Here is a 25767-nt window from a genome sequence, read left to right on the forward strand (position 1 = left end):
AAAGCATTAAATCCAAAATAAGGCTAATGAGTGGATGATTTCTGGACCTCTCATATGCAAGGCAGATGGCTAGCTATAGGGTCAGGTGCAGATATGAGAATAACAAATTAGATACCCTCTGAATTAATTCATGTCTCTTCTATGTAAAGTTGAAAAAGGTGCAGTTGTGGCTCTGATCAGGGCTGTGTGGTGAATGATGACCCTTTCTTTGCTCTATGGACAGAAATGTAGCCAGCAGTGATTTTTTTTTTTTTTTTTGTCTTTACTTTACGACATCCCAGTATCCCCTTCCTGAGGAGTTCTCGTCCCTCTCTGCCCACCTCCTGCTGCTCCCTCCTGTGTCCCTAGCTGTGTGGTGAGTGCTCACTGAGACATGCTGTTTGGGCTCATCTATAATGCATCCCCTGCCCCGGGACATCATGTGTGACAAATGACCTATTTCTGTGCAGACCCCCATAGGGCCTTGACCTGGGGGTGGGGGGGTGGGGGTGGGGGGTGGGGGTAAGTGTGCATGCGTAAATCAGTGTATGTTTGTTTATTTGTGTACGAGTGTAAGGTTGCTGTTCATGTGTGGGAGTGAGACGGTGAAGCGGAGATGTGCTTTGTATAGAAATAATAATGCCTCCTGTGTGGTTTTTTTTTTTTTGTGTGTTGATGAGTGGACAAGTGGTGCTGATGTGAGGCCTCCTGCAAAAACAGTCGCTCCTTCAGCTGTGCTCTCCCCAGCTGACCTTGAGGAGTCCTCAGATGTCTCTGGCTTTAAGGAGAGATGATGCAAGGGAGGAAATTGTTTGCATTATTGACATTGACCACTTGCCTTCGATGGATCTGTGGATGGATGTTTGTCTATACTCAGATGAAGATATAGCACGGGACATACAAGTCACTATTTTCACTCTGCTGTATTTCTTATTGTTTCCCCCATGTTACAGTCCCTTCCTTCTCCATCACTCTTGTATACCCGTTTCTTCTTTTCTGTCATTGTCCTGCAGCTCTCTTCCAGTCAGATTCTGAACATGGGCCCTGTCTGATATTTTACATAATTGCCTTACATAAGTAGCAAGCTCGGCTCTGAGCTTGGATGATATTAGTGGAGATGAATATTGCATGAGGAAAGCACTCGTTAAGCGTTAATAAGAGGATAGAGATGGAGCCCCACTGTCAGTCTGTCTTAAACCCGCCCCCACCGTTCTGTCAAGCAGTGACTCAACTCAGCCTGGATGCGCTGGAGCCTTTGAGTCAGTTTGTTAGGGAGGGAGAAAGAATGCGTGTCTATACGTGTGCACGCGCACGTGTGTGTCTCTGCCGGTGTGTATGGACGTCTGAGAAGAGGCGACGAGGTTCGGTCATTAGGTGCTTGTGTTTTTTCCATCTTTGTTGGCTGAATAAAAGCAGCTCTTGTAACACAAAGGCACCCAGGTCCGTCAACTGACTGCAGCCCCACTTACAGTTCACACTTAATGTGAATAAATGGGCTTAATTGTGGCCCCTCATTAGAGCCCTGGTTAGTAGCACAGCAGCTGAATCCTCCATGTGGGTAAGAGGACATTTGAAGCGCCTATTGTACATTACTGAATCAAAGGATCAAGCATTGGTTTTGCTTAAAAGCCTTTTTGTTATTCTACTGATTATTTTCTTATTGTTAAGGGTTCCTCCACTAGTGGTGATTAGGAGTCTTCTTGCAATCGTCCTTTTCTCTTGGCATATTGTGGAATGCTCCTTGGTGCCAGAGGGATGAACTCTAAGCATTTACAAAATTAGTTCACTGATTTTGAAGTTCATCACCCACAGAGGAAATATACCAAGCACTGCTAACTGTACAGTTATTATAGCGAATACAGAAAGAGCTGAGAAATGCATACTCTTGAAATGGCATCTTAAATTATAACTATGCAATTTTATCAGTACAACACTATCATAACAACAAAATGCGATTTGTGTGTGAATTTCTAATTCATTTATTGTATTTGAAATCTGGATAGTAAATATATAATAATACTTAACTTTGTAAACCTTAAAAACCCTTTAGGTCTGAATTCCTTAGCCTAGCCTTTTCTATTTCTCTTCTCTATTATTCTTATAGTATTACGTCAAAAATGAATGCCTGTTGCCATTGCCCTGCGGTAAGGTAGTGGCCTTGTGTGCGAGAGAGAGAGAGACAGACAGCGAGAGGGGGAGAGAGAGGGAGAATGAGAGAGTGACACTATGACAGTGTATCTGGGGGATGGGTAGGATGATTCAGCCTCAGGTCTGGTTAATTCAGTGGTCTCTCCACTAGGCCTGGCTCTTGGCAAATCAGGGTTTTGTGGCAGCAGCAGTGAAGCAGTTATTGCTTTCAGGAAAGGATCCAAAATTAAATTAGCCTCTTTTTAAAAGGACATTTGTTGATAATGGCAACTGGCCTAATTCAACCCTTTATGTATTATTTGGCAGTTTTCTTGTGGTCTCCCTCATGGGTTCACTCTTGCACTTTCTCTCTGTCTCTCTCCCATGTTTTTCTCTATATCTTTCTCTCTCTCTGTCTGTCTGGATGTGTTGTCTCTGGGCTATTATTAGAGTAGACGGGCTGGTGGGAGGAAGTAGACGCTCTTGTCATCTTTTTATTTATGGATTATATTCTGCTTTCCATGTGCCTGTTAAATTCTTTGTATACAGTTATCTGTCTTTTGTTTGTATGTATTTTGTGCAAAACGTTATGTTTATCATTTTGAGGCAATATGTGTGTTCCACACTCATTTTTTGATTAAAGGAGAAAACACATACAGTATAAGCACATGCATATGAACACATGTTAATCATAGTGTTATCTGTGCCACCAGTAGATGTTCATGAGTGTGTCCTTAAATGTGCCTCTGGCTGTGGGGTTGGCTGAAGCAGGACTAACCATGTTTTACTTTACCTTTTTAAATATAAAGCCATGGTTATTAATCTTTCATTTTGTCCTGTCTGAGCTGGTATCTAGGGAGAGACCTTAAATACACAAAGCTCTTAGACATTCTCTTTGTTTTTCTCTCACCCCTTTTCATGCCGCTTTCTTTCTGCCTGAACGTAAGTGACAGCCACAAAACGAATAGAAGAGGCGCAAGAATGTCTGTTCCTGTTTAGCTGAGCTGTTTTTAGCTTCATGAACTGTGTAAATGCCCTGACTTTTAATAAACAATAAATAATATAAAACACATTTCCTGCATCAGCCTGAAATATTCTCATTGCGCTTCCATGTAGAATTTGTTCTGTGTTTACTTGACAGAGAGAAAGTAGATTACCAGATAGACAAGCTGTCCAACTGGAATATGATAATGTTTCCCAGAAAGACAAGCTGGTGTAGCCATTGCAATCTATTTCCTCTCCCTCCATCTTCCTTATTCCTTCTCTCCTCTTTCAATCTCTTGCTCTCACTCCCTATAGTCCAGCTCTCTCCCCCTCATGGCCCTCCCCCGTTTCAGTAATAGGAGACTTGAAATCAATAGCACATTAGTCTGGCCGGAAACTCTTGTGGAATTAAATATGAATGACTGAGATTGCAGCTCTACCTGCTGCTGAGAGAGATGCATGATGGCTCTTGGGAATATGGGGATTTTTTTTTTCGTTCCTCCCTCCAGTAAACAGTCAGGCCATTTTGTGCTGTTCTTACAGCTTACCGGATCACTGGGCTACCTTGTTTTGTCAGAGATCAGTGTAGCAGCACTGTGGACTTTGATAGGTATTGTTGGGGTTGTCATTTTGTCTTCGGCACTGAACAGTGACCGGTCCGATAGCATAATTTGATAGAGCAAATGGGATCCGGGACGTCACAAAGCCGCGACAGCTCAGAAGGCAAGAAAAATCAACCGGCCACACCCATCCTCCAAACACAGCAGCAGTACCATTTGAATATGAAAGAGCTCTCTGGTTATTAGCAGATTGCATCTTACTTTTTTTTTTCAGTATTTCCTCCAAATACAATATGTGCCTTTTCTTTCAGTAAGCTTTCAGGTTCGCTGCTCTATACATTAATTCTGGAACTTTTTACATGCAAATTTCGTTACTTGGTAGTCTTCCATTTTCATTAACTGGTTCACTGTGTAAAGTGGAATAATTTCTTTTAACATGCTGTTTGGCTTAAAAGCATAATTTGCAAGGTGGTTGGAGAGTGCTGGCTGGTGGGAGGAAGGTAATATGAGACAAAAAGCCACTGCGTATGCTTGTGGGAATTGGTGGAGGCTTGGGCACCAGTAAGCTAATACACATAGATGATATAGAGGTAGATGTATTTGTGAGCTATATTTCATCCCATCAGAGATGAAACGGTTTGTGACAGATGGAGTGATATTGTTCCCCTTTAGGCCCGTGAGTGCGGCCCCTCCTGCTTTCCCTCCCTGACAGATGTAGGGGGAGGACCACAGTGCACTCTTCTTTCTTTCAATTGATTTGGGTGCTTGAACCCTTAGGGACTGGAAGATGGTGGTTGGATGGGGGTGGTAGTAATGGTGATGGGGGTTTAGTCATTTCCTGCAGCTGAGAACCTGCAAAAAGTCTAAAGTGAGTACTGTAAAGAACTCATAAACACATTATATGCATACATCTGCATATATTTAAACATGAGGCACACTAATAGCAGTGCGCTGTGTGTACTGCACTGAGTGGAGCTGGAAAGGAATATTTCCATAAATCTTGGTTAGTGACTGACAGCATAGCATGCATCCATGCATGTAATGTAGGCAGAGGAGAAAGTGCGGCTGCTCATGCTGGTGGCTAAGACTTATGTGTTTCTTCCCAAGATACATTCAATTCATTCTTTACAGTTTATTCTTGAATAAGCAAAGACCTACAACTCATTTTTCTTCTGTCTGATAAGCTCAATGCATTCTGTCAAGGCCGGTGGAGGGGTAAATACCAAGAGGTTTGTGTAATCTAGAGTAATTCAGTAAATTTTTGAGTGATTCTGCAATGATTACCTTTATCTCCCCCCCCACCCACGACTGTAGGATAAACATTAGGAGACTTAACAGCTGTCTTGTAGCAGATGTGTCCTGTTGCTACACCTCACTCTCTGTCCCTGGAGGGGAAAGGTCAAGACAAGGGTGGAGGTTGAGGCAGAGATTCTCCTGAAGATGCTACATGTTGAGGCTTTGAGAGTAACAAACAAATGAGCATCTGCCTGCCCCTTGTATATGACACCGCCACCAGGGGATGTAGATTAGAATTAGCATTATTGATCATAGTAATCAGTCTGGTGTAATTCCTCCATCCTTTTTTTAAGAGCAGCTGAGCAAGCAAAATGATCTATGTACTCATTTTTGTACTATTAAAATTTTATATCATGCAAACTTCCTCAGAAAATCATCATCCTCAATCTTTCTTTCTTATTGCATGTGTATTTTTTCTCCCCATAATTGTTTTTCCTTTCAATTTAAAAAATCGATTGTGTGTTCTTCCTTTTTAGGCATTAATGTTGTTAAAGTTTTTACTGCTGGTAGAGTAATCCTGGAAGCAGACACCCAGTAAAAAGTGGTTAATGATTTTAATAGGACTCCCTGGTGGAGTGGGATATAGAGGGGATGTGCCCTGGCCACGGGCGCGTGGCGGCGGAGCAGGTGGATGACGGGCAGCTGAGTAGTGGGCTCCAGGGGGAGGGGGGCTTCCATTTTGGAGGACTCTTGGGGTTGAGAGAAACCCTGAAAAAAGGCAACCCCATCTGGAACTGAGGTGGGGGCTCTGGTGTGAAAGAGATCTAGTGGGTGGTGTCTGACACTCTCTCTTTTGTTCTTTGGTAACACAGCAGTGATGGTGGTGGTGATGGGGGCTCTTGCTGCCGTGGGGGCTGGGCACTCAAACAATAGTGCCGATCTAGGAATTGAAAGCCTTCCATGAACAGAAAGGCAAGGAAGCAGGCAGGGAAGGTGCGGACAGAAGGATAAAGCAGGCATGGGTTCAGCCCTCTTATAGTAGGTGGGGTTTCCAACTATGCAAGGACGCTGCAATGTCACACAAACACAGTATATCCACCAAAGTAGTAATTTTATATTGAAATGTTTATGGTAAAGATTCAGAAATGTTTTTCATATGTGAGGATTGTACATATGAATGCTGGGAGAAGAACATTTTTTTATTTTATTAATAAATAAATCAATTATGGTAAGCACCATTGTGCAATAAATTTGAATTTGCTGAGTCTCAGAGCAGCAGAGAAAGAAAGATGAGTTTAGGCATTGTGGTGGAAGCGTGCCTGTATAGAGGAGAGATGGAGAATGTGAGCTTCATTTATTTTCATTAGCAGCGTCTATGGGCCAGAGTCATGCCTGCTGCGAGCTCTGACTGCTGCTCCATGCATAAACATACATCCGCGAGACGTCTGTCCTTGCTCGGCTACAGCCAAGCCTCTGTCATGCAAGGTTAATTTTACCTTCGTCTCCCCCCTCTCTTCATTTTTCACATCTCTCCTATACAATTCATGCCGTTCATCAGCCGTCTCACAGAGGACAGCCAGAGTACCTGCAGCAGCTCTCCAGGGTGCTGAATAGGACGACAGTGGGGTAGAAGGAGAGAGCGGTTGGGGGGGAGGGCTGCAGCAGCGAGCATGGCTATATTAATTCTTCATAGTAGGCATGGGGGTATGGAGTGATTGCAGGCAGAGAGGAGGGAGATGTAGACCTGCCATTACAATAAACTGACAAGTCCTCCATTAGTGGGAAGAGTCATTGATAACTTCATTCCTCATTTGCTGAAGCAGGACAGAGAGAGGCCCTGTGAAATCCACAGTTTCTGACACACTTGTTTTATCCACCTTAAAGAATCTGTAGCATCCTTTAATAGCTGCTTTTTTGAGAACTGTAAAATATTTTTGCTTTTTTTTAATTAATTGGCTCACTAACCTGACTCTCAGTCATGTTTAGATAGCAGTGCAGTAAACAAAGATGTAGCTATATCACATCTCCTTGTAGAGGTCAAATTTGAGGACTGAATCTTAAACAATCACCGATGAGGCAAGGCTTTCTTTCTTCTCTAATTATGGTAAACACCCCCACCCTCTGGTGTAGTCTCGGTATAGCACGCTTTGTTGGTTTGCGGAGAAATTATATAGAGCAAGCAGCCCTCTAGATGATGCTGTTGAGCATTTTTCCCCCCTAATAAGATTAAACTTTGCATCAACAATAGGACCTTCCTTCAAAGAAATATTAAATTATGTTCCACTCTAAAGTGACATTTAATGCTATTTGGTTTAATGTGTAAGTACTGCTGTGTTTCTAAATCAGGGCATTGTTTTGGAGTAAAGTCGTGCTTGAAACTTCTTTGGCTTGCTTCCTAAATTTTATACAGAAATGAAACCAGAGAAACCTTAAACTGTGGTGGATATGCGCCATTATCAGGTCGCTCCAAAACCGGTCAGGTGAGATTTCTGCATGAACAGATGGTGGATATAGACACCTAGCACAAACTGGTCAACCTTGCTGGGAAAAATAACAAGACCGGAAGTTGAAAAAGGTGCTTTCCAAGGTGATGTGAAATTGAAATGCGTCAGTATCCTTATTGGAAATGACTGCAGCTCTCTTGAAAAAAGACACTGTGGACGAGAAGCTACAAAACTAGTGTTGAATGGCTGTGTGTGTTTGCAAAGACATGTGAGAAAAGAAACACGGGTTTTATTTGGACGTTTTACCGGATTTGGAGCATCCATTGCGGGTGACTTGACGCTAACAGCCACGGTTCAGCTCCCTGCCGCCAGGAGGAGGAACAAGGAGGGAGGGAGGGATCCCTGCCCGCCGGTCCCAGCGTGGAGAAGGAAGCTCCTCATCTCAACACAGGACGAGACAGAGCCAAAAACACAGCGGGAGGGGAGCAGTTTTTTTTACAGTTTGACTTCGAAGAGTTTCTTTACATGGGGACGAATAATGACATCTACAGCGAGCGAAAGGAGGGCGTTTGCTCATAAAATCAACCGGTGAGAAGTTGTTGTTTAACGGCTAGAATAGTGCGTGAGAGTGACCTGCCGGACAGACGGCACAGATAGCCTGTATGCTAGGGTTTGTAAGGTTTCGCTTACCATAAACCGGTTAGTATAATCACAACTGTACCGTATTGCAACAAAATAAAGATATATCTAAGTAGTTTGCGGTCTTATTGACGGTCTCTGACACTTTGAAGAGTTTAGAAACCTGTTTTCTATATATTGTAGCATCGTGAGAGCATTGTCAACAATGACTGAGCTACTTGAGTGTCAAGCTAGTTAATCTACTGTGGTAATATGTCATTTGCTAAGTAGTATTTAAACGTGTTACGCTAATACCGATCGAAATGATTGAAACCATCAAAATGGTGACATTAAGATGTTTTGTTCTTTTATGTTGTGAACGCCTAGCAACATTATTACCTGTTTCCACATGTTATAAACTGGTTCTCCTTCTCTGTATAAAGTAAGGTATTAACTATAAATCAGGTAGTTCTCGTTACTCTGAGTAAACACTGGTCAGATTCCAGGTGAAGTCATTACAGCACTTCATATATCTGTCATCTGGCTCATTGAATAACATGCTTTGACAACACTGGTGTGTGTTTATGTGTGTGTGTGTGAAAATATTTGCAGCTAAGTGACCGTGACCCTGTTTTCTGCAGTAGACCTTCTTGTAAAAAGGACTTAATCTTGTTTTTTGATTCAGGGTTTTACCTGTTGCTTTACACTGCAGCAAATCACCTTATCTTCAAGCCTAATTGTATTGTCTGTTTCAAGACACAGCTTAGCCTTGCAACACCAGATCACTCCTCCAGGAGCCTGTGAGAAAACAAACAGGATGACAGATTCTTATCATCGACCTGCAAGTGGATATTTTCTCACCTCAGAGAAAACTTTGCTGAAATCATCACATGGTTGACTTTTAATAGGGTCTTGTACTATTGGTGGCTTTCCACTTTGTTAATATGCCCGCTAATCATCAGTAACAGAAGCAGAAGAGGTATTGGCTTCATTGAACTGTCTCCCACTGCATTCTCCAAGTCTTGTCTGTCCTCTCCTTAGTGGGAACCCAGACCATTGTTTAGTGCCGGATGCAGGAAAGGGTGGGAAGGGGTGTTCTGGCTATTGCTCTAGCAGCCGTTAGCTTTCCTTTTTCCTGTTTTAAATGGAGGTGCACAGAACTGCAGAAACTGTTTCCACGTCTTTTGAGGATATAGGGTTGGCTCATAAAAGTTAAACATGCAAAAAAGGCTGATTTCCAAGAAGGTCATGTCATCATCAGGAAGGTAAAACGCATAGCTACATCTTGGAGAAGGGAGTAGAGGTCTTGTTCTCTGCCTTGTTTATTGATGGAATGACAGTATGAACCATTGCTATGTAATCATGAGGGCCGAGGTTTGGGAAACGTTGAAGCCTTTGCAGCTGTGTATATGAAAGAAACAGACATTTTGTGGTTGTAGAGGAGCAGCTGCTTGCTTTCTCTGTCAGAGGATTGTTTTTTTTTTTTTTTTTTCTGGCTTTGTCTCTCTTTAAGCCTCACATTTGCCGTTAGTCCATAAAGGCCAGGGACAGAGCTCTGGCTCCGTGCCCGCTCCCTGGAGCCCACTCGCCACCTCTTTGTGAGATCTGCTTGAGTCTCCATTCAGAACAGCTGCTGGCCTTCAGCATTGCTACTAGCATCAGTAGCCGAAAACTCTGTGATGGGAAGAGGGCTTGCAGATAATGTAGGACATGTCTCTGAAACTTTGAATTGAAACATGCAGTGCAGATGGTAGCACAGTTTTAGATGCGGAATCTGGTACATTTAAATGGGCATCACTCTGATTGAAGAAATGAAAAAGAGTTTTTCTTGTATTATGATGATGAAGCAATTAGGCTGAGTCTCTTTTGTAGGGATTTTAGCTCTGGGATCTATACTTTGGTGGAGCATTCAAACATTTCCTTGATCATTTTAGTTTTGTGGATCAACACAAATCAAAACAGCTACTTTATATGTTCTCTATCTTGAACATCATACATCCTGTCCATTAAAATGATATAATTGTCATGTCTAGGACTAATTTAGCAATTATCTGTTCACATGTTTAACTGACCTTTTGTGTTTTTCTCTTACTCAGGACTGTTGCTGCAGAGGTCAGGAAACAAGTGTCCAGAGACTATGGCTCTCCTCAGCTGTCCAAGAAAAGAGGAGGCATACACCACCCTGTGAGTCACCCTGTGTGTCACCCTGTGTTTAACTTGCTGGAGTTTCAAGCCAGCAGGTTTTGAGGCTTACTAATTAGCGAGGTCAGAGGTTGTTGGGTGTAACTTGCATTTAAGTTTAATTGCAAGGAATGACTCATGAATTAGTACAGACACTAAGTGTGAAATGAGGTGGTTTTAAACATATACAGTACCTGCTTTCGTTCACCTACATTGTTTGACAGCAAGGCAAAGGTTCTGCATGGATGCTCTCCCAAAACAGTAAGAGTAAGGGTAGTTATATAAGATGCTGTGTTATGGGAAATATCTTTTTGTCAGGGTACAAGGACAACGGCAAAGTTTTTAATTAATACAGATACTCTCTGAACTGTGATCCAGAAACCCCAAAGAAACCAGACATGGTTTATTCATTGAAGTTTAGATGTGCTCCATAAGGACAAAGGAGATTAACTAAATTAGATTTTAGGTTAATATTGATGAGATAATTTGATAAACCATATTTTATATAAATGTTTGGGGTAGGGGTTGTATTAGATGTTGGTTTAGCTGTACAAATGCTGAAAAAGGCAGTTTGAAATGTTGAAATAAATGTGTCAGAGTTATGAGTGTCCAGCTTTCCTTTCCTTTTCTTTCTTTCTTTTTTTTTTGGCTGTAAGGCAATCAAAGGAAAGTAAGCGTTTCTTCAAAAACTGAGAACTGAAAACGACATGTTATGCTGAACACACCACTGAAGGACAACATTAATCCTATTCTTTTGTATCTTGTCAACAAATTTACAGAACATTTTTGTTAAGTGATCACATTTTGTGGCACTATGAGTTATAAGTGTCTGACCTTTTAATAACTTAACAGAAACGAATCATTTTCTGTGATGCATATGTATATTCACATGGTTGTAAAATAAGTAGTAGTAGTGTTGATATAACTACATCTCTGTTTTATTTACATCCATGTTCTGTATTTTTGATCAGTGTATCAATATCAGAAGTCCTATATTGGTCTATCCTACAGGCTTCCTGTCAACTCTCTCTTCTGCACCTTGCGAGTCCTGTTGATCCTGCTGATCAGATTAAGATCTGTCATTATGGCCATGTCAGAGTTGCTACATAATGATCTAATGTTGATTGACAGTTGCCTCTGACGGAAGTAGTTGAGCCAGTGGACTTTGAGGAGTATGTGAGCAGTCATGCTCCTGGGGTGGAGCCCGGCCTCCTCAGACAGCTCATAGAGTTTCCCCAGGATGACCTGGAGCTCCTCCAGCTGGACAAAGAGTGTACTACACTGGAGCCCCCACTGCCTGAGGAGGAGGAGTAAGTCCAGCTGCTAATGGCCAACACAACCCTCATACTGTAAAACACACATCTCACTATGCTCTTGACAGTACCACACACACAGAGGATTAATATTACTGTAATAGAGGACAAACTTCACCACAGAGAAGAACAAAGCCTTTCTTTCTGTGACACTGAATGAACATAAATATTAAAGGCATGCTTTGCTCAATTATTAATGTGTTTTCCTATGTAGTGCACTGGATCCCAGAGTGAGAGATGCCTTGGCAGTCTACACAGATGACTGGCTTGTCATTCAAAGAAAGTAAGTGGTGTCAGTTGTGGTACCAGTTGAATTAACCTACAGTACATGTTTCATCTATTTTTTTAATAGCGTGCACCTCTTTTCCCTGTTCAATGTTCATGTGATTGACATTTACATTATTACTGGGGTAACTTGTTCTTTTTTTTCTGTAGGTATCAGCGCTACAGCACCACATACACCCCTCAGAACTCTGAGCGACAGAGAGAGAGGCAGCGAGGGCTGGTCAAACAGACCTTTGAACTGGACGAGGCTGCTGCCGCCGAGCGCCAGGATGATCAGGTAGCTCGTGGTGGTTGAAAGGGCTCGTTATCTTACAACACCGAATGACCATTCAGTCATTTTAGGTTAATTAAACAGATTTTATTGATCTACTGTACATGCAGTGTTGCCAGGAATAGAAAGGTCAGAGGTATTATCGTGCTCCTGAAACTCCCATCATTTAATACCTGGACATAGAGGTGGAGAGCATAGCCAGCCAACAAGGCGTATGCTTCATTATAATGGGAAGGCAGTATGAGTTGTATTCTGCATGGTGAGTTGATCATATAGAGAATGTGTAATGGATAATGGACATACCTTCCCACTATCCATTACTCATTCTCCATATGAATCATATCAAATGGATAACGGTAATAAGGTAATGGGATCTGCAGCATATTGTTCTACTTAACATACAAAAACATCTGCACTGCACACCCAAAGATGACATATTTGCCTGGAAGAAAAAAAAAACCCACATGATCTCACCTCTCTGTCCCACTGTTGTGTGGTTCAGGATGACGCAAAGCGGCGGTCAGTCTCCCTTGACGAGACCCCGCGGGGTAGCTGGGCCTCCAGTATCTTTGACCTGAAGAACTCCTCCCCAGACGTTCTCCTGCCGTCTGTGCTGGAACGTACAGCCGCAGAGGACATGGACCGCCGCAATACTGAGGCACGCCTGCAGGGCCGCCACAGTGACCTGCTGGGCCTCTACCCTCCCCCCGATGAGGTTTGTATCAGTGGTCCTGCCTATATCTGCCTCTGTTAAATAAAAAAGGTTATATAAATGGAAATAACCTATGACTCTTTCAGATAAATAAGCATTTTCTGCTTCTAAGAATACACACCCTGTGCGTCTTTTGGGGAAGTCACACAGGCATTGATGCATTTAGAAGCAACAGTGGTTACTTTGGAACAAGTTAAAGAACAACTTAGTGGTTAGCATTTGAAGCAATAACCACCCTGACTGAAAAAGTAAAGACTGCAAATTTCAGAAACCAAATGTCATCAACACATAATCAAAATAAAAGGAGTTTGACTGTAATGTGATCTCAGAGATCACCATTTTAAAAGTGCCACCAGCAGAACACTGTGGTGGAAATGTTAGTACATGTAATTGCCATTTGTTCAGCCCCGAGAAACATTATTGAATGTTCCCATGAAGTGAATGTCCATTATGTCAGGAAACTCAGCCACTTCCAGGGAACTGTTTGCTTTTCTTTCCTCTATGTTCACCCTTTCTCACCCCATCCTTCTTTCTTTATATCTGTGCTGCGACGTTGCCATGACATCTGTGTAAATGTTGTGCTGGTGTGTGTGTGTGTGTGTGTTTTGTACATGACTTTTATTTTCTGTGTGGCAGGATGAAGCAGTAGAGAGATGCTCTGCCCCTGAAGTACCTAAGGAACACTGTGGCCAGAGGATCATGGTCAAGTGTTTGTCTCTGAAGTGAGCAACATTTGGAGTATAACAGCTGACCTTTGAACCTTCACTTTCATTATTAGAAAAACCCACGATGCTCTCCATATTTGACAACTTTATTTTGTATGTTTTTTCAGGTTTGAAATAGAAATTGAACCAATATTTGGAACACTTGCCCTGTACGATGTCAAAGAAAAGAAAAAGGTATTAGATCATTTTTTATTTGGTACAATTGCATTACTTCAATGACTTTCATTCTTACGTAATGCTGAGCTCATGCCTGACTAATTGAATTTCCACTGTCTCAAAAGGGTCTAAGTGATCTTGCGGTTTAGATCACTGAGTCAAAACTGAATTAAAATCCCTTGACGTGCATTTCCATTATCATCTTCCCTTCCCCTCCCTTCTATGTTTCCCGCTTATCTCAATCTTCTCTCCAACAGATCTCTGAGAATTTCTACTTTGACCTGAACTCAGATCAGATGAAAGGGCTGCTCAAACCCCACACTCCTCACATAGCCATTTCCACACTGGCCCGGTCTGCCATTTTCTCCATCACATACCCTTCCGCCGATATCTTCTTGGTCATTAAGGTAAAACAGAACAATCTGACTTAATGTTGACAGTCTAAGATTTCCTATTTGCTCATACAGAAGTGAATTTTCCCTTTTATTCAGCATTTTAAGTTCTTCTTAAAATTACATTCAATTTGAATACACTCTGCAAATGATGTTCAAACACTAGTAATTAAATGTGATTTAAAAATGTGCTATGTCTCTCTTTCAGCTTGAGAAAGTCCTTCAGCAAGGAGACATTGGAGAATGCTGTGAACCCTATATGGTCATGAAAGAATCAGATTCTTCTAAGGTAATGGAGATAGACATGGCTTTTAAACTGTTGCAATGCTCATGGCCAGCAGCCAGTATGCACGTGGGACACTTTTACTGTCTAGTCACAAGAATTACTCAATTCTGTCTGGGTGGCTGCAATACTTACATCATTTTTGGCAGGTCCACTCTGTTGGGCACTGCAGATATTTCAAGCCTTTCCGTATATTTTGATTTCTTTTATCGTAAATTGTCCACTCTCGTCCCAACTGCAGCACAAGGAGAAGCTGGAGAAACTGCGTCTGCAGGCAGAGCAGTCTTGCAGTCGTCTTGGCCATTTCCGCATGCCTTTTGCCTGGACGGCCATTCACCTTCTCAACATAGTCAGCAGTGTGGGAGGTCTAGATCGGTCAGACCCTGACTCTGACTCTGGTACTGCTGACTCCAGCCGTGTTCTCATTCTCATACAGTGTCACACATGCACGTACACAGAGAATTCAATTATTAACAGTGACAAAAAGTCTCACGCACAAAAACATCACATACTTAACATATAATATCACATACAACACACACATGCACATGCCTCTCTTATTTTATATGATTTTATTCTGCCAGAGCGAAAAGGCCATGGAACATGGAATGAGAGAAAGAAAAAGGGCTTTGAGCGAATGAGTGTCGGGGATGACATGTGCAACTTCGCCACTTTCCGTCCAGCAACGCTGACAGTCACCAACTTCTTCAAACAGGTCAGACTCTGTGTCAGCTTGTGACTCATGTAGTAATTAATGTTGGTACAGTTATATTTTCCATGATGTGTGATGTAATATGGGCAAATTACTCATCATTTCACTGGTAAAGCTGGTGAGGCACCAACTGCTAGTAAATAATATGATATGATGGACACCAGGAAGCTATTTATCATAGAGATAGGAATATTTTTAGGAGTTTGTGTATTTCCATAGTGACAGCAGTTATCTTATTCTGTAATAAGATTTTTGTAACCTCAGTACAAACTCTGCTTTGCTGTTTGTGTTATAAAGGAGGGGGACAGACTGAGTGACGAGGATCTCTACAAGTTTCTGGCTGATATGCGCAGACCGTCCTCTGTTCTGCGCAGACTGAGACCCGTCACAGGTGAGCTTGATCTGTGCTCACATAGTCAATATATTTACGTGTTTATGGGTGTTTTGTAATTCACAGTTTTTTTTCTCCTCTGTTACTTTATTTTGTCCCTCAGCCCAGTTGAAGATCGACATCTCTCCAGCCCCGGACTCACCGCATTACTGTCTGTCACCGGAGCTGCTTCATGTGAAGCCTTACCCTGACCTGCGTGTTCGCCCCACCAAAGAGGTGCTGGAGTTCCCTGCTCGCTACGTATACACACCGCACACCACCTACAGGTGAGTTTTCACATGTCAAACACATATACACACACACACACACACACACACACACACACACACACACACACACACACAGTGTAAGTTGACATGTAGAACAAATCTACATTTACTCCTTTACTGCTGCCATGGCTCATTGTGTTTGTTTGGTTTATTTCTTCATTGTCACACAGTGTAGTTTCAAACAAAGAGGACAACGGCTTCTCAATTTGAGAACCTGTTTAATTTAAACACTTTTTTATTGATATCATTGTTTTGTAAAATACGTAAATACAAAAAACAAGCTATTATCTTTAAGTTTGAGTTTTTTTTCTGTATATGTATTTACAAGTAACACAAGATACTCATTGGTGTACAGTGTGATGATAAAACAAGATTTTTGATTATTAAAAAAAACTATTTGAATGACTTGTTAAAAACAATGTTTACAAAGTACATCAAAGTCAAGACAAACAAAAGACAGAAACATTTTGCATGAGAAATAAATGAGAGCTGCAACAACAAGAGCATAATTATAAGGGTACTAACAAAAATAGTTTCTGTTGTGGTCACACAGATATATAGCATACACAGCCGATTTGGAGGGGGAGTGCAGTGAAGGTACAGTGCTGAGATGTAGACTTGTCTGATTCAGAGGGTTGTAGACCGGAAGACCTCAGTGGTGAAATTTATAACTGTGACATATTGTCACTCTGGAAGACAGAATTAAAATGGTAAATTTACTGAACAAAAAAAAAAAAAAATAGACCACCCACATGTTTTGAACAAGTGACTTACCATCTTCTGCAATGTGGAGAGCTGTTCGTTATGAGTCTCGATATTCTCTTTTTGGAACTGGGTGAAATGCTGTAAACTTTTCAGAATGTGGGAGTGCTCTGCTGCTCTCTCCTAAAAAACATTAAGAAAGTTCAATTAAACCTTTTTTTTTTAAAATTCTTATTGATATATCAGTTCCCAGCATGTGTATACATGAAGCTGCCAAGTGCCTTTGCATCAACTAACAGTAAACATTAGCTGGCTTGTGTGACAGTGAAGTGATAGACCGTAAAATAAAGGTTGTGTTACCTGCAGCTCTTTGATGTTGCTGGGGAACAAGTTGTTGAGATTCATCTCCACCCTCCTCACTTTTGTCGCCAGCTCCACCTCTTCCTGCTCCATGCGGGCCAGCCAGTCTTTAGTCATCGTGGTCTGAGCCTGTTGCTTGGCCATCTGGGCCTGTCAAAAGAACATCTGCCCATATTATCGTCTTTCCCCACCAACGATCCCAGTGCAGCTGGCAGCTGCCCGGCCTACAGTGTGACATGAAGCTTTCTAATGACACTCTCACACTTTTATGTCAGATAAAAGTTAGATTTATCCATATACATCAGCAAAATAAATTAAAGAATCATGTGATTATGGATATTTCAGAGGAAGAAAAATGAGAACAAAATAGTTGCATAGGAGTTTATGTAGACGTACTATTGAATAATTGTGTTGTTTAACATTTTTGCCAATCAGCAGAGAGCTGCTTTGTTATGTCTGTTCAGCTGTTTTCCCCCCTTTGAGCAGATAAACACAGAAGCTCAGTCTGATGAGGATGTTAGATGCTTGACATACTGCCTCTATCTCTTTCTGTTCCAGCATGTTGTGCTGCTTGACCTGCAGCGTGATTTGAATCCTCTATGGTTATCTCTCTTGTAATAGCATAACCATTCAACGGCACACGCTAAATCTGTTGTTTACATATTTCTGTATTTTCTTACCTGTAGCAACTGTATCACTTGTTTTATCTGTTTTTCCACCTCAGCAGCCTCCTCAGTCTGCTTCCCCAGCTGTTGGAGAGCACCCTCATGGGTCTTCAAAGTCTGACTGATCTTAGCTATCTTTGCCTCAGTGGTTTCATAAGCGTAGTTAAGAGACTCGCTGAACTGGATGACGCCAAACATGAGCACATTCATGTCATCCTGTGGAGAAGTCTTGTCTTCCATCTTACTGGTCCTCCTGACCGGGCCTGCATGGACTGCTCTGAAACCCCCGGCCACACAAAGCAGGCACAGGCCCCAGATCATCTTGATAATATCAGCCGCTGCAGTCTAGTCTTCTGCTTCACTCAGTTGATAAACAGCCTGTGATTTCTTCTCCAGCAATTCAGTTAATTTTAGGAGAAAGCTTGTCTAGTTTAAAATTAAAGCTGTCTTTTCTCAAAAATGGCAAAGGATTGCTATAAAACATGCATTTGTCTATCACTGCGCTGCAGATGTTTGCATCCCACAGTATGATGAATGTGGAGGGTGGTTGGTCAGCCTTATATTGGATGTGTACATGCAATACCATGGTAAAACATTAGCTCAGCTGTGGTTCGATCAAAGGTCTTGTCCGTGGCCTTAGTCTCAGTGACCTTGCCTTGAAGTTTAACCCCTGAGATACAAATTTGGTCATTTAGGTCACAAACACATTTGACATACATAACAATGTATGCAGCTCTCTCGTGTTTGATAAAGAAAATGTATGTTTTCCAATGAGCGGTATTAGAAGCTGTGTAATAAATGTCACTTATTATTTCAAACATATGTGATCGTGCGGTGAGTCGTTACCTCTCGACAAGTGGATAAAATCAGCTGTTTCAAAATATGAACAAAAGTTACCTCCAATGTTTGGCTTGGATCGGAGCTAAGGTGACGTTCACCAAGCAAATTCCAGTGCTGGGTCACGCTCTTTCCATGTGAGCACACAAAACTCATGACCGTTCTCTTTTCTGAGTATCAGAATATTTTTTATGTTTTTGTTCATTGCCAAAAATGATTTTGTCTCCGTTCAGAAAGATGTTTGATATTGTTGACAAGTACTGACAACCTAACAAGCTGAAAATGGTGCCAGATGGCCTCCCTACTACTAATATGTAATGTTATGACTGGTCATTTAAATACAATTTACAACCAAATAATGTTTGAAAGCCCCTCTCTGTTATGTGAAATGAATGCCAAAATAGTCGATTCACTTGTCGCTAAGTCCTTAATGTCTGTGTGTGTTGTTTTTTTTAAAAATTCTGTCCTTGTCATCTTTCCTGCTCTCTCACTCTTTGTCTCGCATCGTTTTGCCTCCAAGGAACCTGCTCTATGTTTACCCACAAAGCCTGAACTTCAGCAGTCGTCAGGGCTCTGTCAGGAACATTGCTGTGAAGGTTCAGTTCATGGCAGGAGAGGACCCCAGTCAAGCTTTGCCGGTGAGTCACAGCCAACCATAATCAAGTGACTGCGGTGTTTTCTGGAAAATGTAATTCTAGTCACAAAGAACAGCTTGAGGCAGTGAAATACTATATATCTTCTCGAAAGAGTGAACTTTTCCAAAGAGGCATATTTTTTTTGAGCAGCAGAGTTAGATAAGGGTAAGTCTAGTAACATTTGTTTTATAACTTTAGTTTTGTTTACTGTGCATCAACAATTTGAAAATTCACGATTCTGTGCAGAACTTGCTTTAAGTGATACTCCACCCAAAATCTTATTTGAGTATCAAACACTCAGCTGCTGTAGACTTGGAAGGTTGCTGGTAAAAATTTGTAGTTTTCTCCATGGCGATAAGTCAGGGCGGAGAAACTGTCAAAACGTCCATAGAAACTCCTCAAACCACCCCTCCAACATAATCCAGCTCTCATTTGTCAACCACATCCTCAGAGTATTTTTCAAATACAACTTAATACACTGCTTGGGTGTTGTGGTCTTCTCACAGTCACTTACATGAAACGGTCAGCATTAGCTCTGCTATGCTACACTTTTGAGCTACTTATCAACTCTGTGATTAATACCGGTTTAGGTGGTGTATCCCAGTCTGCTAGTCAGCTTAACACAGTAGTTTTGAAACCATGTCAGACTAATTTGAATTCTCAATCTAGCTAAAAGCAAAGAAAAAAGTGCAGTGTACTGTTTTCCTTTTGTAGGAGAAGATTGAAAGTGTTGTGAAGTCAGCTTGGCCGGATAGCCACATTAGTCATCTTTCTCCTCAGTATGATTGGGCAGACATTTATTACATAATTAATGTCCTTGCTTAGCCGCACCTAACTGCAAACCAGTAACAAGGGTAGGGAGAGAGACGTTCTAAAGAATTACATAGCTACGTCAAAGGCTGTGTTCTCATACTTTTTAGGTGTTTACTATATGCACATTAGATCCCAAATTACATAATTAAGAGCCGATCATGGTAGCAGGGGTTTGATGGAGTAATGCTTTACATTTATTAACCCATTTAAACCGCCCTTATATTACCAATACAAATAACATAAGTGGAAAAAAGACAGAAATGGGCTCATATATATTTCCTTTTTTGCTTCCTAGAAGATTTTAATTTGATAAGAAGATCAATAATTGCAAACTTTTAAGTTTCTGTCTCAAATCATAAAATAAAAAGTGTGGTTCAAAAGTGCTCGACACAGAGTGAAGTGCTGTACATAGATAAATATACTGACGGGTAGATTCTTTCAATGATTGACAACACTGCAGTGATGATGATTCTGTGGAAAGATTACCTTCTGTTGTTCATGGAAAACTATGTTTATACTCATTGGTCATTTTGACCAGGTCATCTTTGGGAAGTCTAGTTGTGCTGAGTTCATGAAGGAGGCAGTCACGCCTGTCATCTACCATAACAAGTAAGACTCAATCCTCTGCACCCCCTCATTGTTGATCCTCCACTAGAACCCATCCAACTTTTCTTCTCTCAGAGTGTCATCCTTAAACACTGTGTTTAACTCCTGCCCTTTAGGTCCCCTGAGTTCTACGAGGAGATGAAGATGAAGATTCCTGCCAATCTGACAGATAACCACCATCTGCTGTTTACCTTTTACCACATCAGCTGCCAGCCCAAACAAAACACTCCTCTGGAGACCCCTGTGGGCTACACCGTGAGTACACGCCTTCAGCTGGCCCAGATTGAATACTTCCACCCACACACCAACTTGTTTGAGAGCTCTTTCTGTTGTCTTGCCATCGGTAAGAAATCGTGTGTTTCTGCTTGCAGTGGATCCCTCTGATGCAGCACGGCCGACTACGCACCGGCTCCTTCAGTTTGCCTGTCTCTGTGGAAAAGCCTCCACCCAGCTACTCTGTACTCACCCCTGACGTGAGTGTGTTTAAAGAGAATGTGTGAATATCATGACTGCCATCGCCTACCTCTTTGTGATGTGACTGAATGTTAAATGAGTCGGATGTCACTGTGGCAGGTTCAGCTCCCAGGCATGAAGTGGGTGGATAATCACAAAGGAGTGTTCAATGTCGAGGTGACAGCGACCTCCTCAGTTCACACACAGGTACACAAATATGCTTTTTTATACTAAGATTTCTGCTTTTTCTTGCTTTTTTTTCTCTCTATCTTTAAAAGCCCTATTAAAATTAGGTTAGTGTTACTGGAAGACATCCATCGTTTTCATCTAATGTGAACGTAAATTCATATTATCAACAAATTAGATACGGACAACCTAGAAGTATTTTTATCTACACCATCACTGTGTACTAGTTTATGACATTTCTGTAGCCCTACACGTAATGTGAGAAGTGTGTGTGTGTAATTTAATGACACTTAACATTTGGAAGATCACAGAAATGCTTGATTCTGTCTTAAAAGTCTCTGGAATTTCGAGCATATTGATAATTCTCATTACAGGATCACTGCAAAATTAAAATTCACCCAGTTCAAGTACTATTTATCATGGTTGTACTTCTAGGATCCCCACCTGGATAAGTTCTTCACTTTAGTGTATGTTCTGGAGGAGTACTCCTTCCCCTTCCGCCTGAAGGATGTCATCATCACCGAGGCAAACATGGAGGGAGAGCTGAAGGCCAGCATGGCTGCACTGAGAGGGGCGCTGCTGGATACCTGTGTCAGGTTTCTGCATCAACTGCTCAACAAACTTATTCAGCTCATCGTCTACCCACCGGTCATTGCGGGTCAAATCGGTGAGCGTGCTCTGTAGGACAGCTGTTTTACATCAATTCTGGTTCTGTAGATTTAAAGAGCACTTCTGGGAACAAGGCTAAAATGCTAATTAGAGTAGATAATTTGATGATGATCATTCATTATAATTCTTGATGATTTGACCAACAAAACTTTTCTATGTACTTTATGCATCTTACATCAAAATCAAAAACTGTTTTGGTATGGCCAAGCATTACAATTAATTCCTGAAGCTTAAATCATTCCATGTAAAAATTTCTGTCCACAATCCTGCATTTATTATTCATTTATCATTTATCGTTTACAGAGCTGCTTGAAAGTTTGTGAACCCTTTAGAATTTTCTGAATTTCTGCATAAATATGGCCTAAAACATAATCAGATATTTACATATTTTAAGTCCTAAAACTAGATAAAGATGAACCCAATTAAACAAATGAGACAAAAAAAAATAACTTAATTTATTTATTGAGGAAAATTCTCCAATTTTATATATTTGTGTGAGGCAAAAGTATGTGAACCCTTGCTTTCAGAAACTGGTGAGACTCCCTTTTTGCAGCTGTAACTTCAACCAAACGTTTCTAATAACTGTTTATCAGCCCTGCACATCAGCTTGGAGGAATTTTAGCCCAATCCTCTTTACAGAACAGTCTCAACTCAGGGATGTTGGTGGGCTTCTTTGCATTCCTTCCACAACATTTCTATAGGATTAAGGTCAGGACTTTGACTCAGCCATTCCAAAACATTAACTTTCTTCTGCTCTAACCATTCTTTGATAGAACAACTTGTGTGTTCAGGGTTGTTGTCTTACTGCATGACCCACTTTCTGCTGAGCTTCAGTTCACAGACAGATACCTTGACATTTTCCTGTAGAATGTGCTGGTACAACTCAGAACTCATAGCTCCTTCAATGATTGCAAGCTGTCCTGGTTTAGAGGCAGCAAAGCAGCCCAAAACCATTATACTACCACCACCATGTTTCACAGATGGGTTAAGATTCTTATGCTGGAATGCAGTGTTTGCTCATCGCCAAACATAATGCTTCTCATTCAAGCCAAAAAGTTCGATTTTGGTCTCATCCATCCACAGAATATTTTTCCAATCATCTTCTGGCTTATCCACGTGGTCTTGAGTGAACCGTAGACAGCAGCAATGTTCTTTTTGGAGAGAAGCAGCTTTTTCCTTGCAACTCTGCCATGCACACCATGGTACACCTTGGACTCCACCACACCGACTGGTGGAGTCCAAACTATTTAGAAATAGCTTTATAACCCTTTCCAGCTTGGTGAGCATCAACAACTCTTCTTCTAAGGTCCTCAGAAATCTCCTTTATTTGAGCTATGACACACTTCCACAAACCTGTGTTGTGAAGCTCAGACTTTGACAGTGAAGACCCAGATTTCTCCTCTTTATATAAATTGATAAACAAGTGTAAGGTGTTGGTCTCATTTGTTTAACTGATGTCTCTTTGTTTAGTTTTAGGACTTGAATGGAAATCTGATCACATTTTAGGTCATATTTATGCAGAAATAGAGCAAATTCTAAAGGGTTCACAAACTTTCAAGCAGCACTGTAAGTGTAGTTTCAACTTCTGCCTCACATCGCTCTCATTCCTAATTTATCTACAGTGAACCTAGGCCGGGCTGCCTTTGAGGCTATGGCTTTATTGGTCAACCAGATCCACAAGAACCTGGAGGGCATCCAGGACCAGCACGGTCGGAACAATTTGTTGGCATCCTACATCCATTACTGCTTCCGCCTGCCCACTGCTGAACCAGCAGTGCCCCCGCCAGGTGAGTTACCAGGCTGAACTGTACAACTTGCATCTGAGAAGCAGAAAGAGAGCCTTTTACCGGACCACTGGAAGTCATTTTATTGGACACATGGCTGTTGATTTGCTACTTTCACCCAAATAACACGTCTTTTCCATCCATATCCGTGAGTAGCAGGCACCCAGTCCTATGAGATGCCTATGCAGTACGCCACCTTATCAAGAGCAACAGCCCGCCCAAGCAGCCTGCACCTTTCTCGCTCCAAGAGCATCAGCAACTCAAACCCCGACCTGGCCAGCACACCAGTTTCCCCTGATGAAGAGGTGCAAAGGATTATAGGGAGCAAGGTGAGTTGTACCTGTCTTTGTATATCTTTTATATTTATCAGAGCTATACAACTATTGCTATATAGTTAGTGTGTGTGCAAGTTCTGGAAACACTTTTAAGTTCTGTCAAATGTTTTGAAAGCATTATAAATTTAGTTTTAAAATTCCTGAAATTATGCCATTTCTCGGTCTTCTAATGTTTTATGAGAGGTCTGCACCAGCGTACTGGCTCCAACTTGTGTTCCCATATGCATAGATTATTGAATTTTCGCATTTATTCTATTTGCAAAATGGCTCATATTTTATTATGTCTGCCATGAAAAGGGTCATGTTAAATAATGAATCACCATGTTGTCATAACTTATTTGTTTCCCTAGATATAAAAAGAAACAGCAGCAAAAAATGATTACGTCTGTCTTTTTATGTTTTTTTATGCTCCCCCTGGTGCCATATTCCCATATTATTTTTGTTGTAATGATAATGTCACCCTGCTTTATTGAACCCTTCTCAGCAGATTCAGTAAGCTGAGTTGACTGAGAACTCTGTGCCAACAGTTAATGATGCTGCTTATGTCAATGATGCAGTTATGCTTTGTGCCTCTTTCCCTTGTGTTTCATACACTACCTCCAGCCTTTCCTTTAGTTTCTCCCCCCCTCCTGCTTTCCTTCCTGATCCTACACTCCACATCCTTTTTTCCCCCTAAATTGTCTCTTTTATGGTAATTACCCTTCCTCTACTCACTGTACCCTTGCCTCTTGCTGCACTGTGTGTGTATTTGCGTGTGTTTGTGTGTGTTTGCGGTGGCTTGTGGCAGGGCATTGACCGTTCCCACTCCTGGGTAAACTCTGCTTATGCCCCTGGGGGCTCCAGATCTGTGCTACGCCGGAACCCCAACTCCAGCTGTGAGCTCAAGCAGGTGCCAAATATCTCCTCCTCCTCCTCCTCCTCACCTTCACCTCCTCACTACCTCCACCTCCACCCTGAACCACCTCTGCTCTCCTCCCGTAGATCATTCTCTACCTCAGGTCTCAGGGGTTGCATCCGTGCGTCTGTTTGCATCTCATTCTGCTAGTCAAGTCCTACCTGTCATACTTTTCTACCCATGACTAATTAACTCCTCACAATTCATCCTCTCACCGCTGCTTAACAGAGCATATCTGTTGTGTTTGAGTGACATAATCTCTGCCTGGGGCTCCTTACCAGCCTTGCACTCATCAGAGTTCATAGAGGGTTCTGAGGCCACCCATCCATTTCCATTCATCCATTCTCACATCACTTTGTCCTCATCTCTATGTGTTCACCTCACCATCACTCCGTGTCAGGCAAGCGACCGCAGCTGCAATCGCATGTCTGCCTTTCTGGACAGCGTGGCCTTGTTTTCAGTTCCCACAAGGCAGATTGCCAAAAAGGTAAAACTGGCATCAAATATAGCAAACTGTTAATCTGTCTTTCAACGTAACAAACTAACACATTTTGATGTCCTAACGTTCATCAACTTTTAGTGTCATTAATCATCGTCATTCATTAAATTTTAACAATTGTGTCTATCTTGAAGTTATGTAAAAAAAAATGTCTTGATACACTGACATTTACGAGTCTATTGCTGGATTTGTCTGAAGATTTCCGTATTAAATCTGTGGAAGAGGTACTGATTAAATGTATTCAATTTATTTTTACCATCACTGGTTAGCTTTTGGTAATTAATTTGGATAAAGCTTATTTTATTTCAGTTTGTTTCACCTGAATAAGGGACTATATAACTATGTATCTTATATTTACAAACCACAGTTATAGTTCACATCTTGCTCTTTAACAAAACAAACACACACACAACTTTACTGAAATTGTTTTCTCATGTAAGCTAAAGCTCGTTCTGTGTCGGTTCATGTCTAGTTGCTCCACGAGGAGCTGGCGTTACAGTGGGTCGTCAGCACCAGCACAGTGAGAGAAGCAGCACTGCAGCAGGCTTGGTTTTTCTTCCAGCTCATGGTCAGTATGCCTTTCTTATTTTATACTACTTTTACACCACATTCTGAACGGTCTAAATCTGAAGAGGCTAAAGAGAATATTGCAAAATCAAGTCACAAAACACACAGAATAGCGTTTGTAAT

At 41.6% G+C, this 25767-nt stretch overlaps 1 protein-coding gene across 5 annotated transcripts in view; it reads left to right on the forward strand.

Moving 5' to 3' along the window:
* The first annotated feature begins 7387 nt into the window (after positions 1–7387).
* Positions 7388–25767, forward strand: part of LOC122966341 (dedicator of cytokinesis protein 7-like) — a 28777-nt gene continuing 10397 nt past the window's right edge. Inside the window, exons 1-25 of one of the 5 annotated variants that reach the window (XM_044330463.1) lie at positions 7442–7918; positions 10045–10132; positions 11261–11439; positions 11657–11725; positions 11878–12004; positions 12501–12713; positions 13347–13432; positions 13543–13609; positions 13849–13998; positions 14192–14272; positions 14508–14664; positions 14851–14981; positions 15276–15369; positions 15473–15635; positions 18723–18840; positions 20189–20259; positions 20373–20511; positions 20628–20729; positions 20830–20916; positions 21331–21562; positions 23187–23351; positions 23505–23677; positions 24471–24572; positions 24979–25065; positions 25550–25645. In XM_044330463.1, the coding sequence (XP_044186398.1) occupies positions 7869–7918; positions 10045–10132; positions 11261–11439; positions 11657–11725; positions 11878–12004; positions 12501–12713; positions 13347–13432; positions 13543–13609; positions 13849–13998; positions 14192–14272; positions 14508–14664; positions 14851–14981; positions 15276–15369; positions 15473–15635; positions 18723–18840; positions 20189–20259; positions 20373–20511; positions 20628–20729; positions 20830–20916; positions 21331–21562; positions 23187–23351; positions 23505–23677; positions 24471–24572; positions 24979–25065; positions 25550–25645 (3027 nt within the window). In that variant the 5' untranslated portion in view covers positions 7442–7868. Of the gene's footprint in view, positions 7919–9151; positions 9214–10044; positions 10133–11260; positions 11440–11656; positions 11726–11877; positions 12005–12500; positions 12714–13346; positions 13433–13542; positions 13610–13848; positions 13999–14191; positions 14273–14507; positions 14665–14850; positions 14982–15275; positions 15370–15472; positions 15636–18722; positions 18841–20188; positions 20260–20372; positions 20512–20627; positions 20730–20829; positions 20917–21330; positions 21563–23186; positions 23352–23504; positions 23678–24470; positions 24573–24664; positions 25066–25549; positions 25646–25767 lie in introns of those variants that run through there. The other 4 variants (XM_044330464.1, XM_044330468.1, XM_044330466.1 and 1 more) reach the window with 4 other exon arrangements.

This window comes from Thunnus albacares, chromosome 17 (assembly GCF_914725855.1).
Source record: "Thunnus albacares chromosome 17, fThuAlb1.1, whole genome shotgun sequence".
Lineage (NCBI taxonomy): Eukaryota > Metazoa > Chordata > Actinopteri > Scombriformes > Scombridae > Thunnus > Thunnus albacares.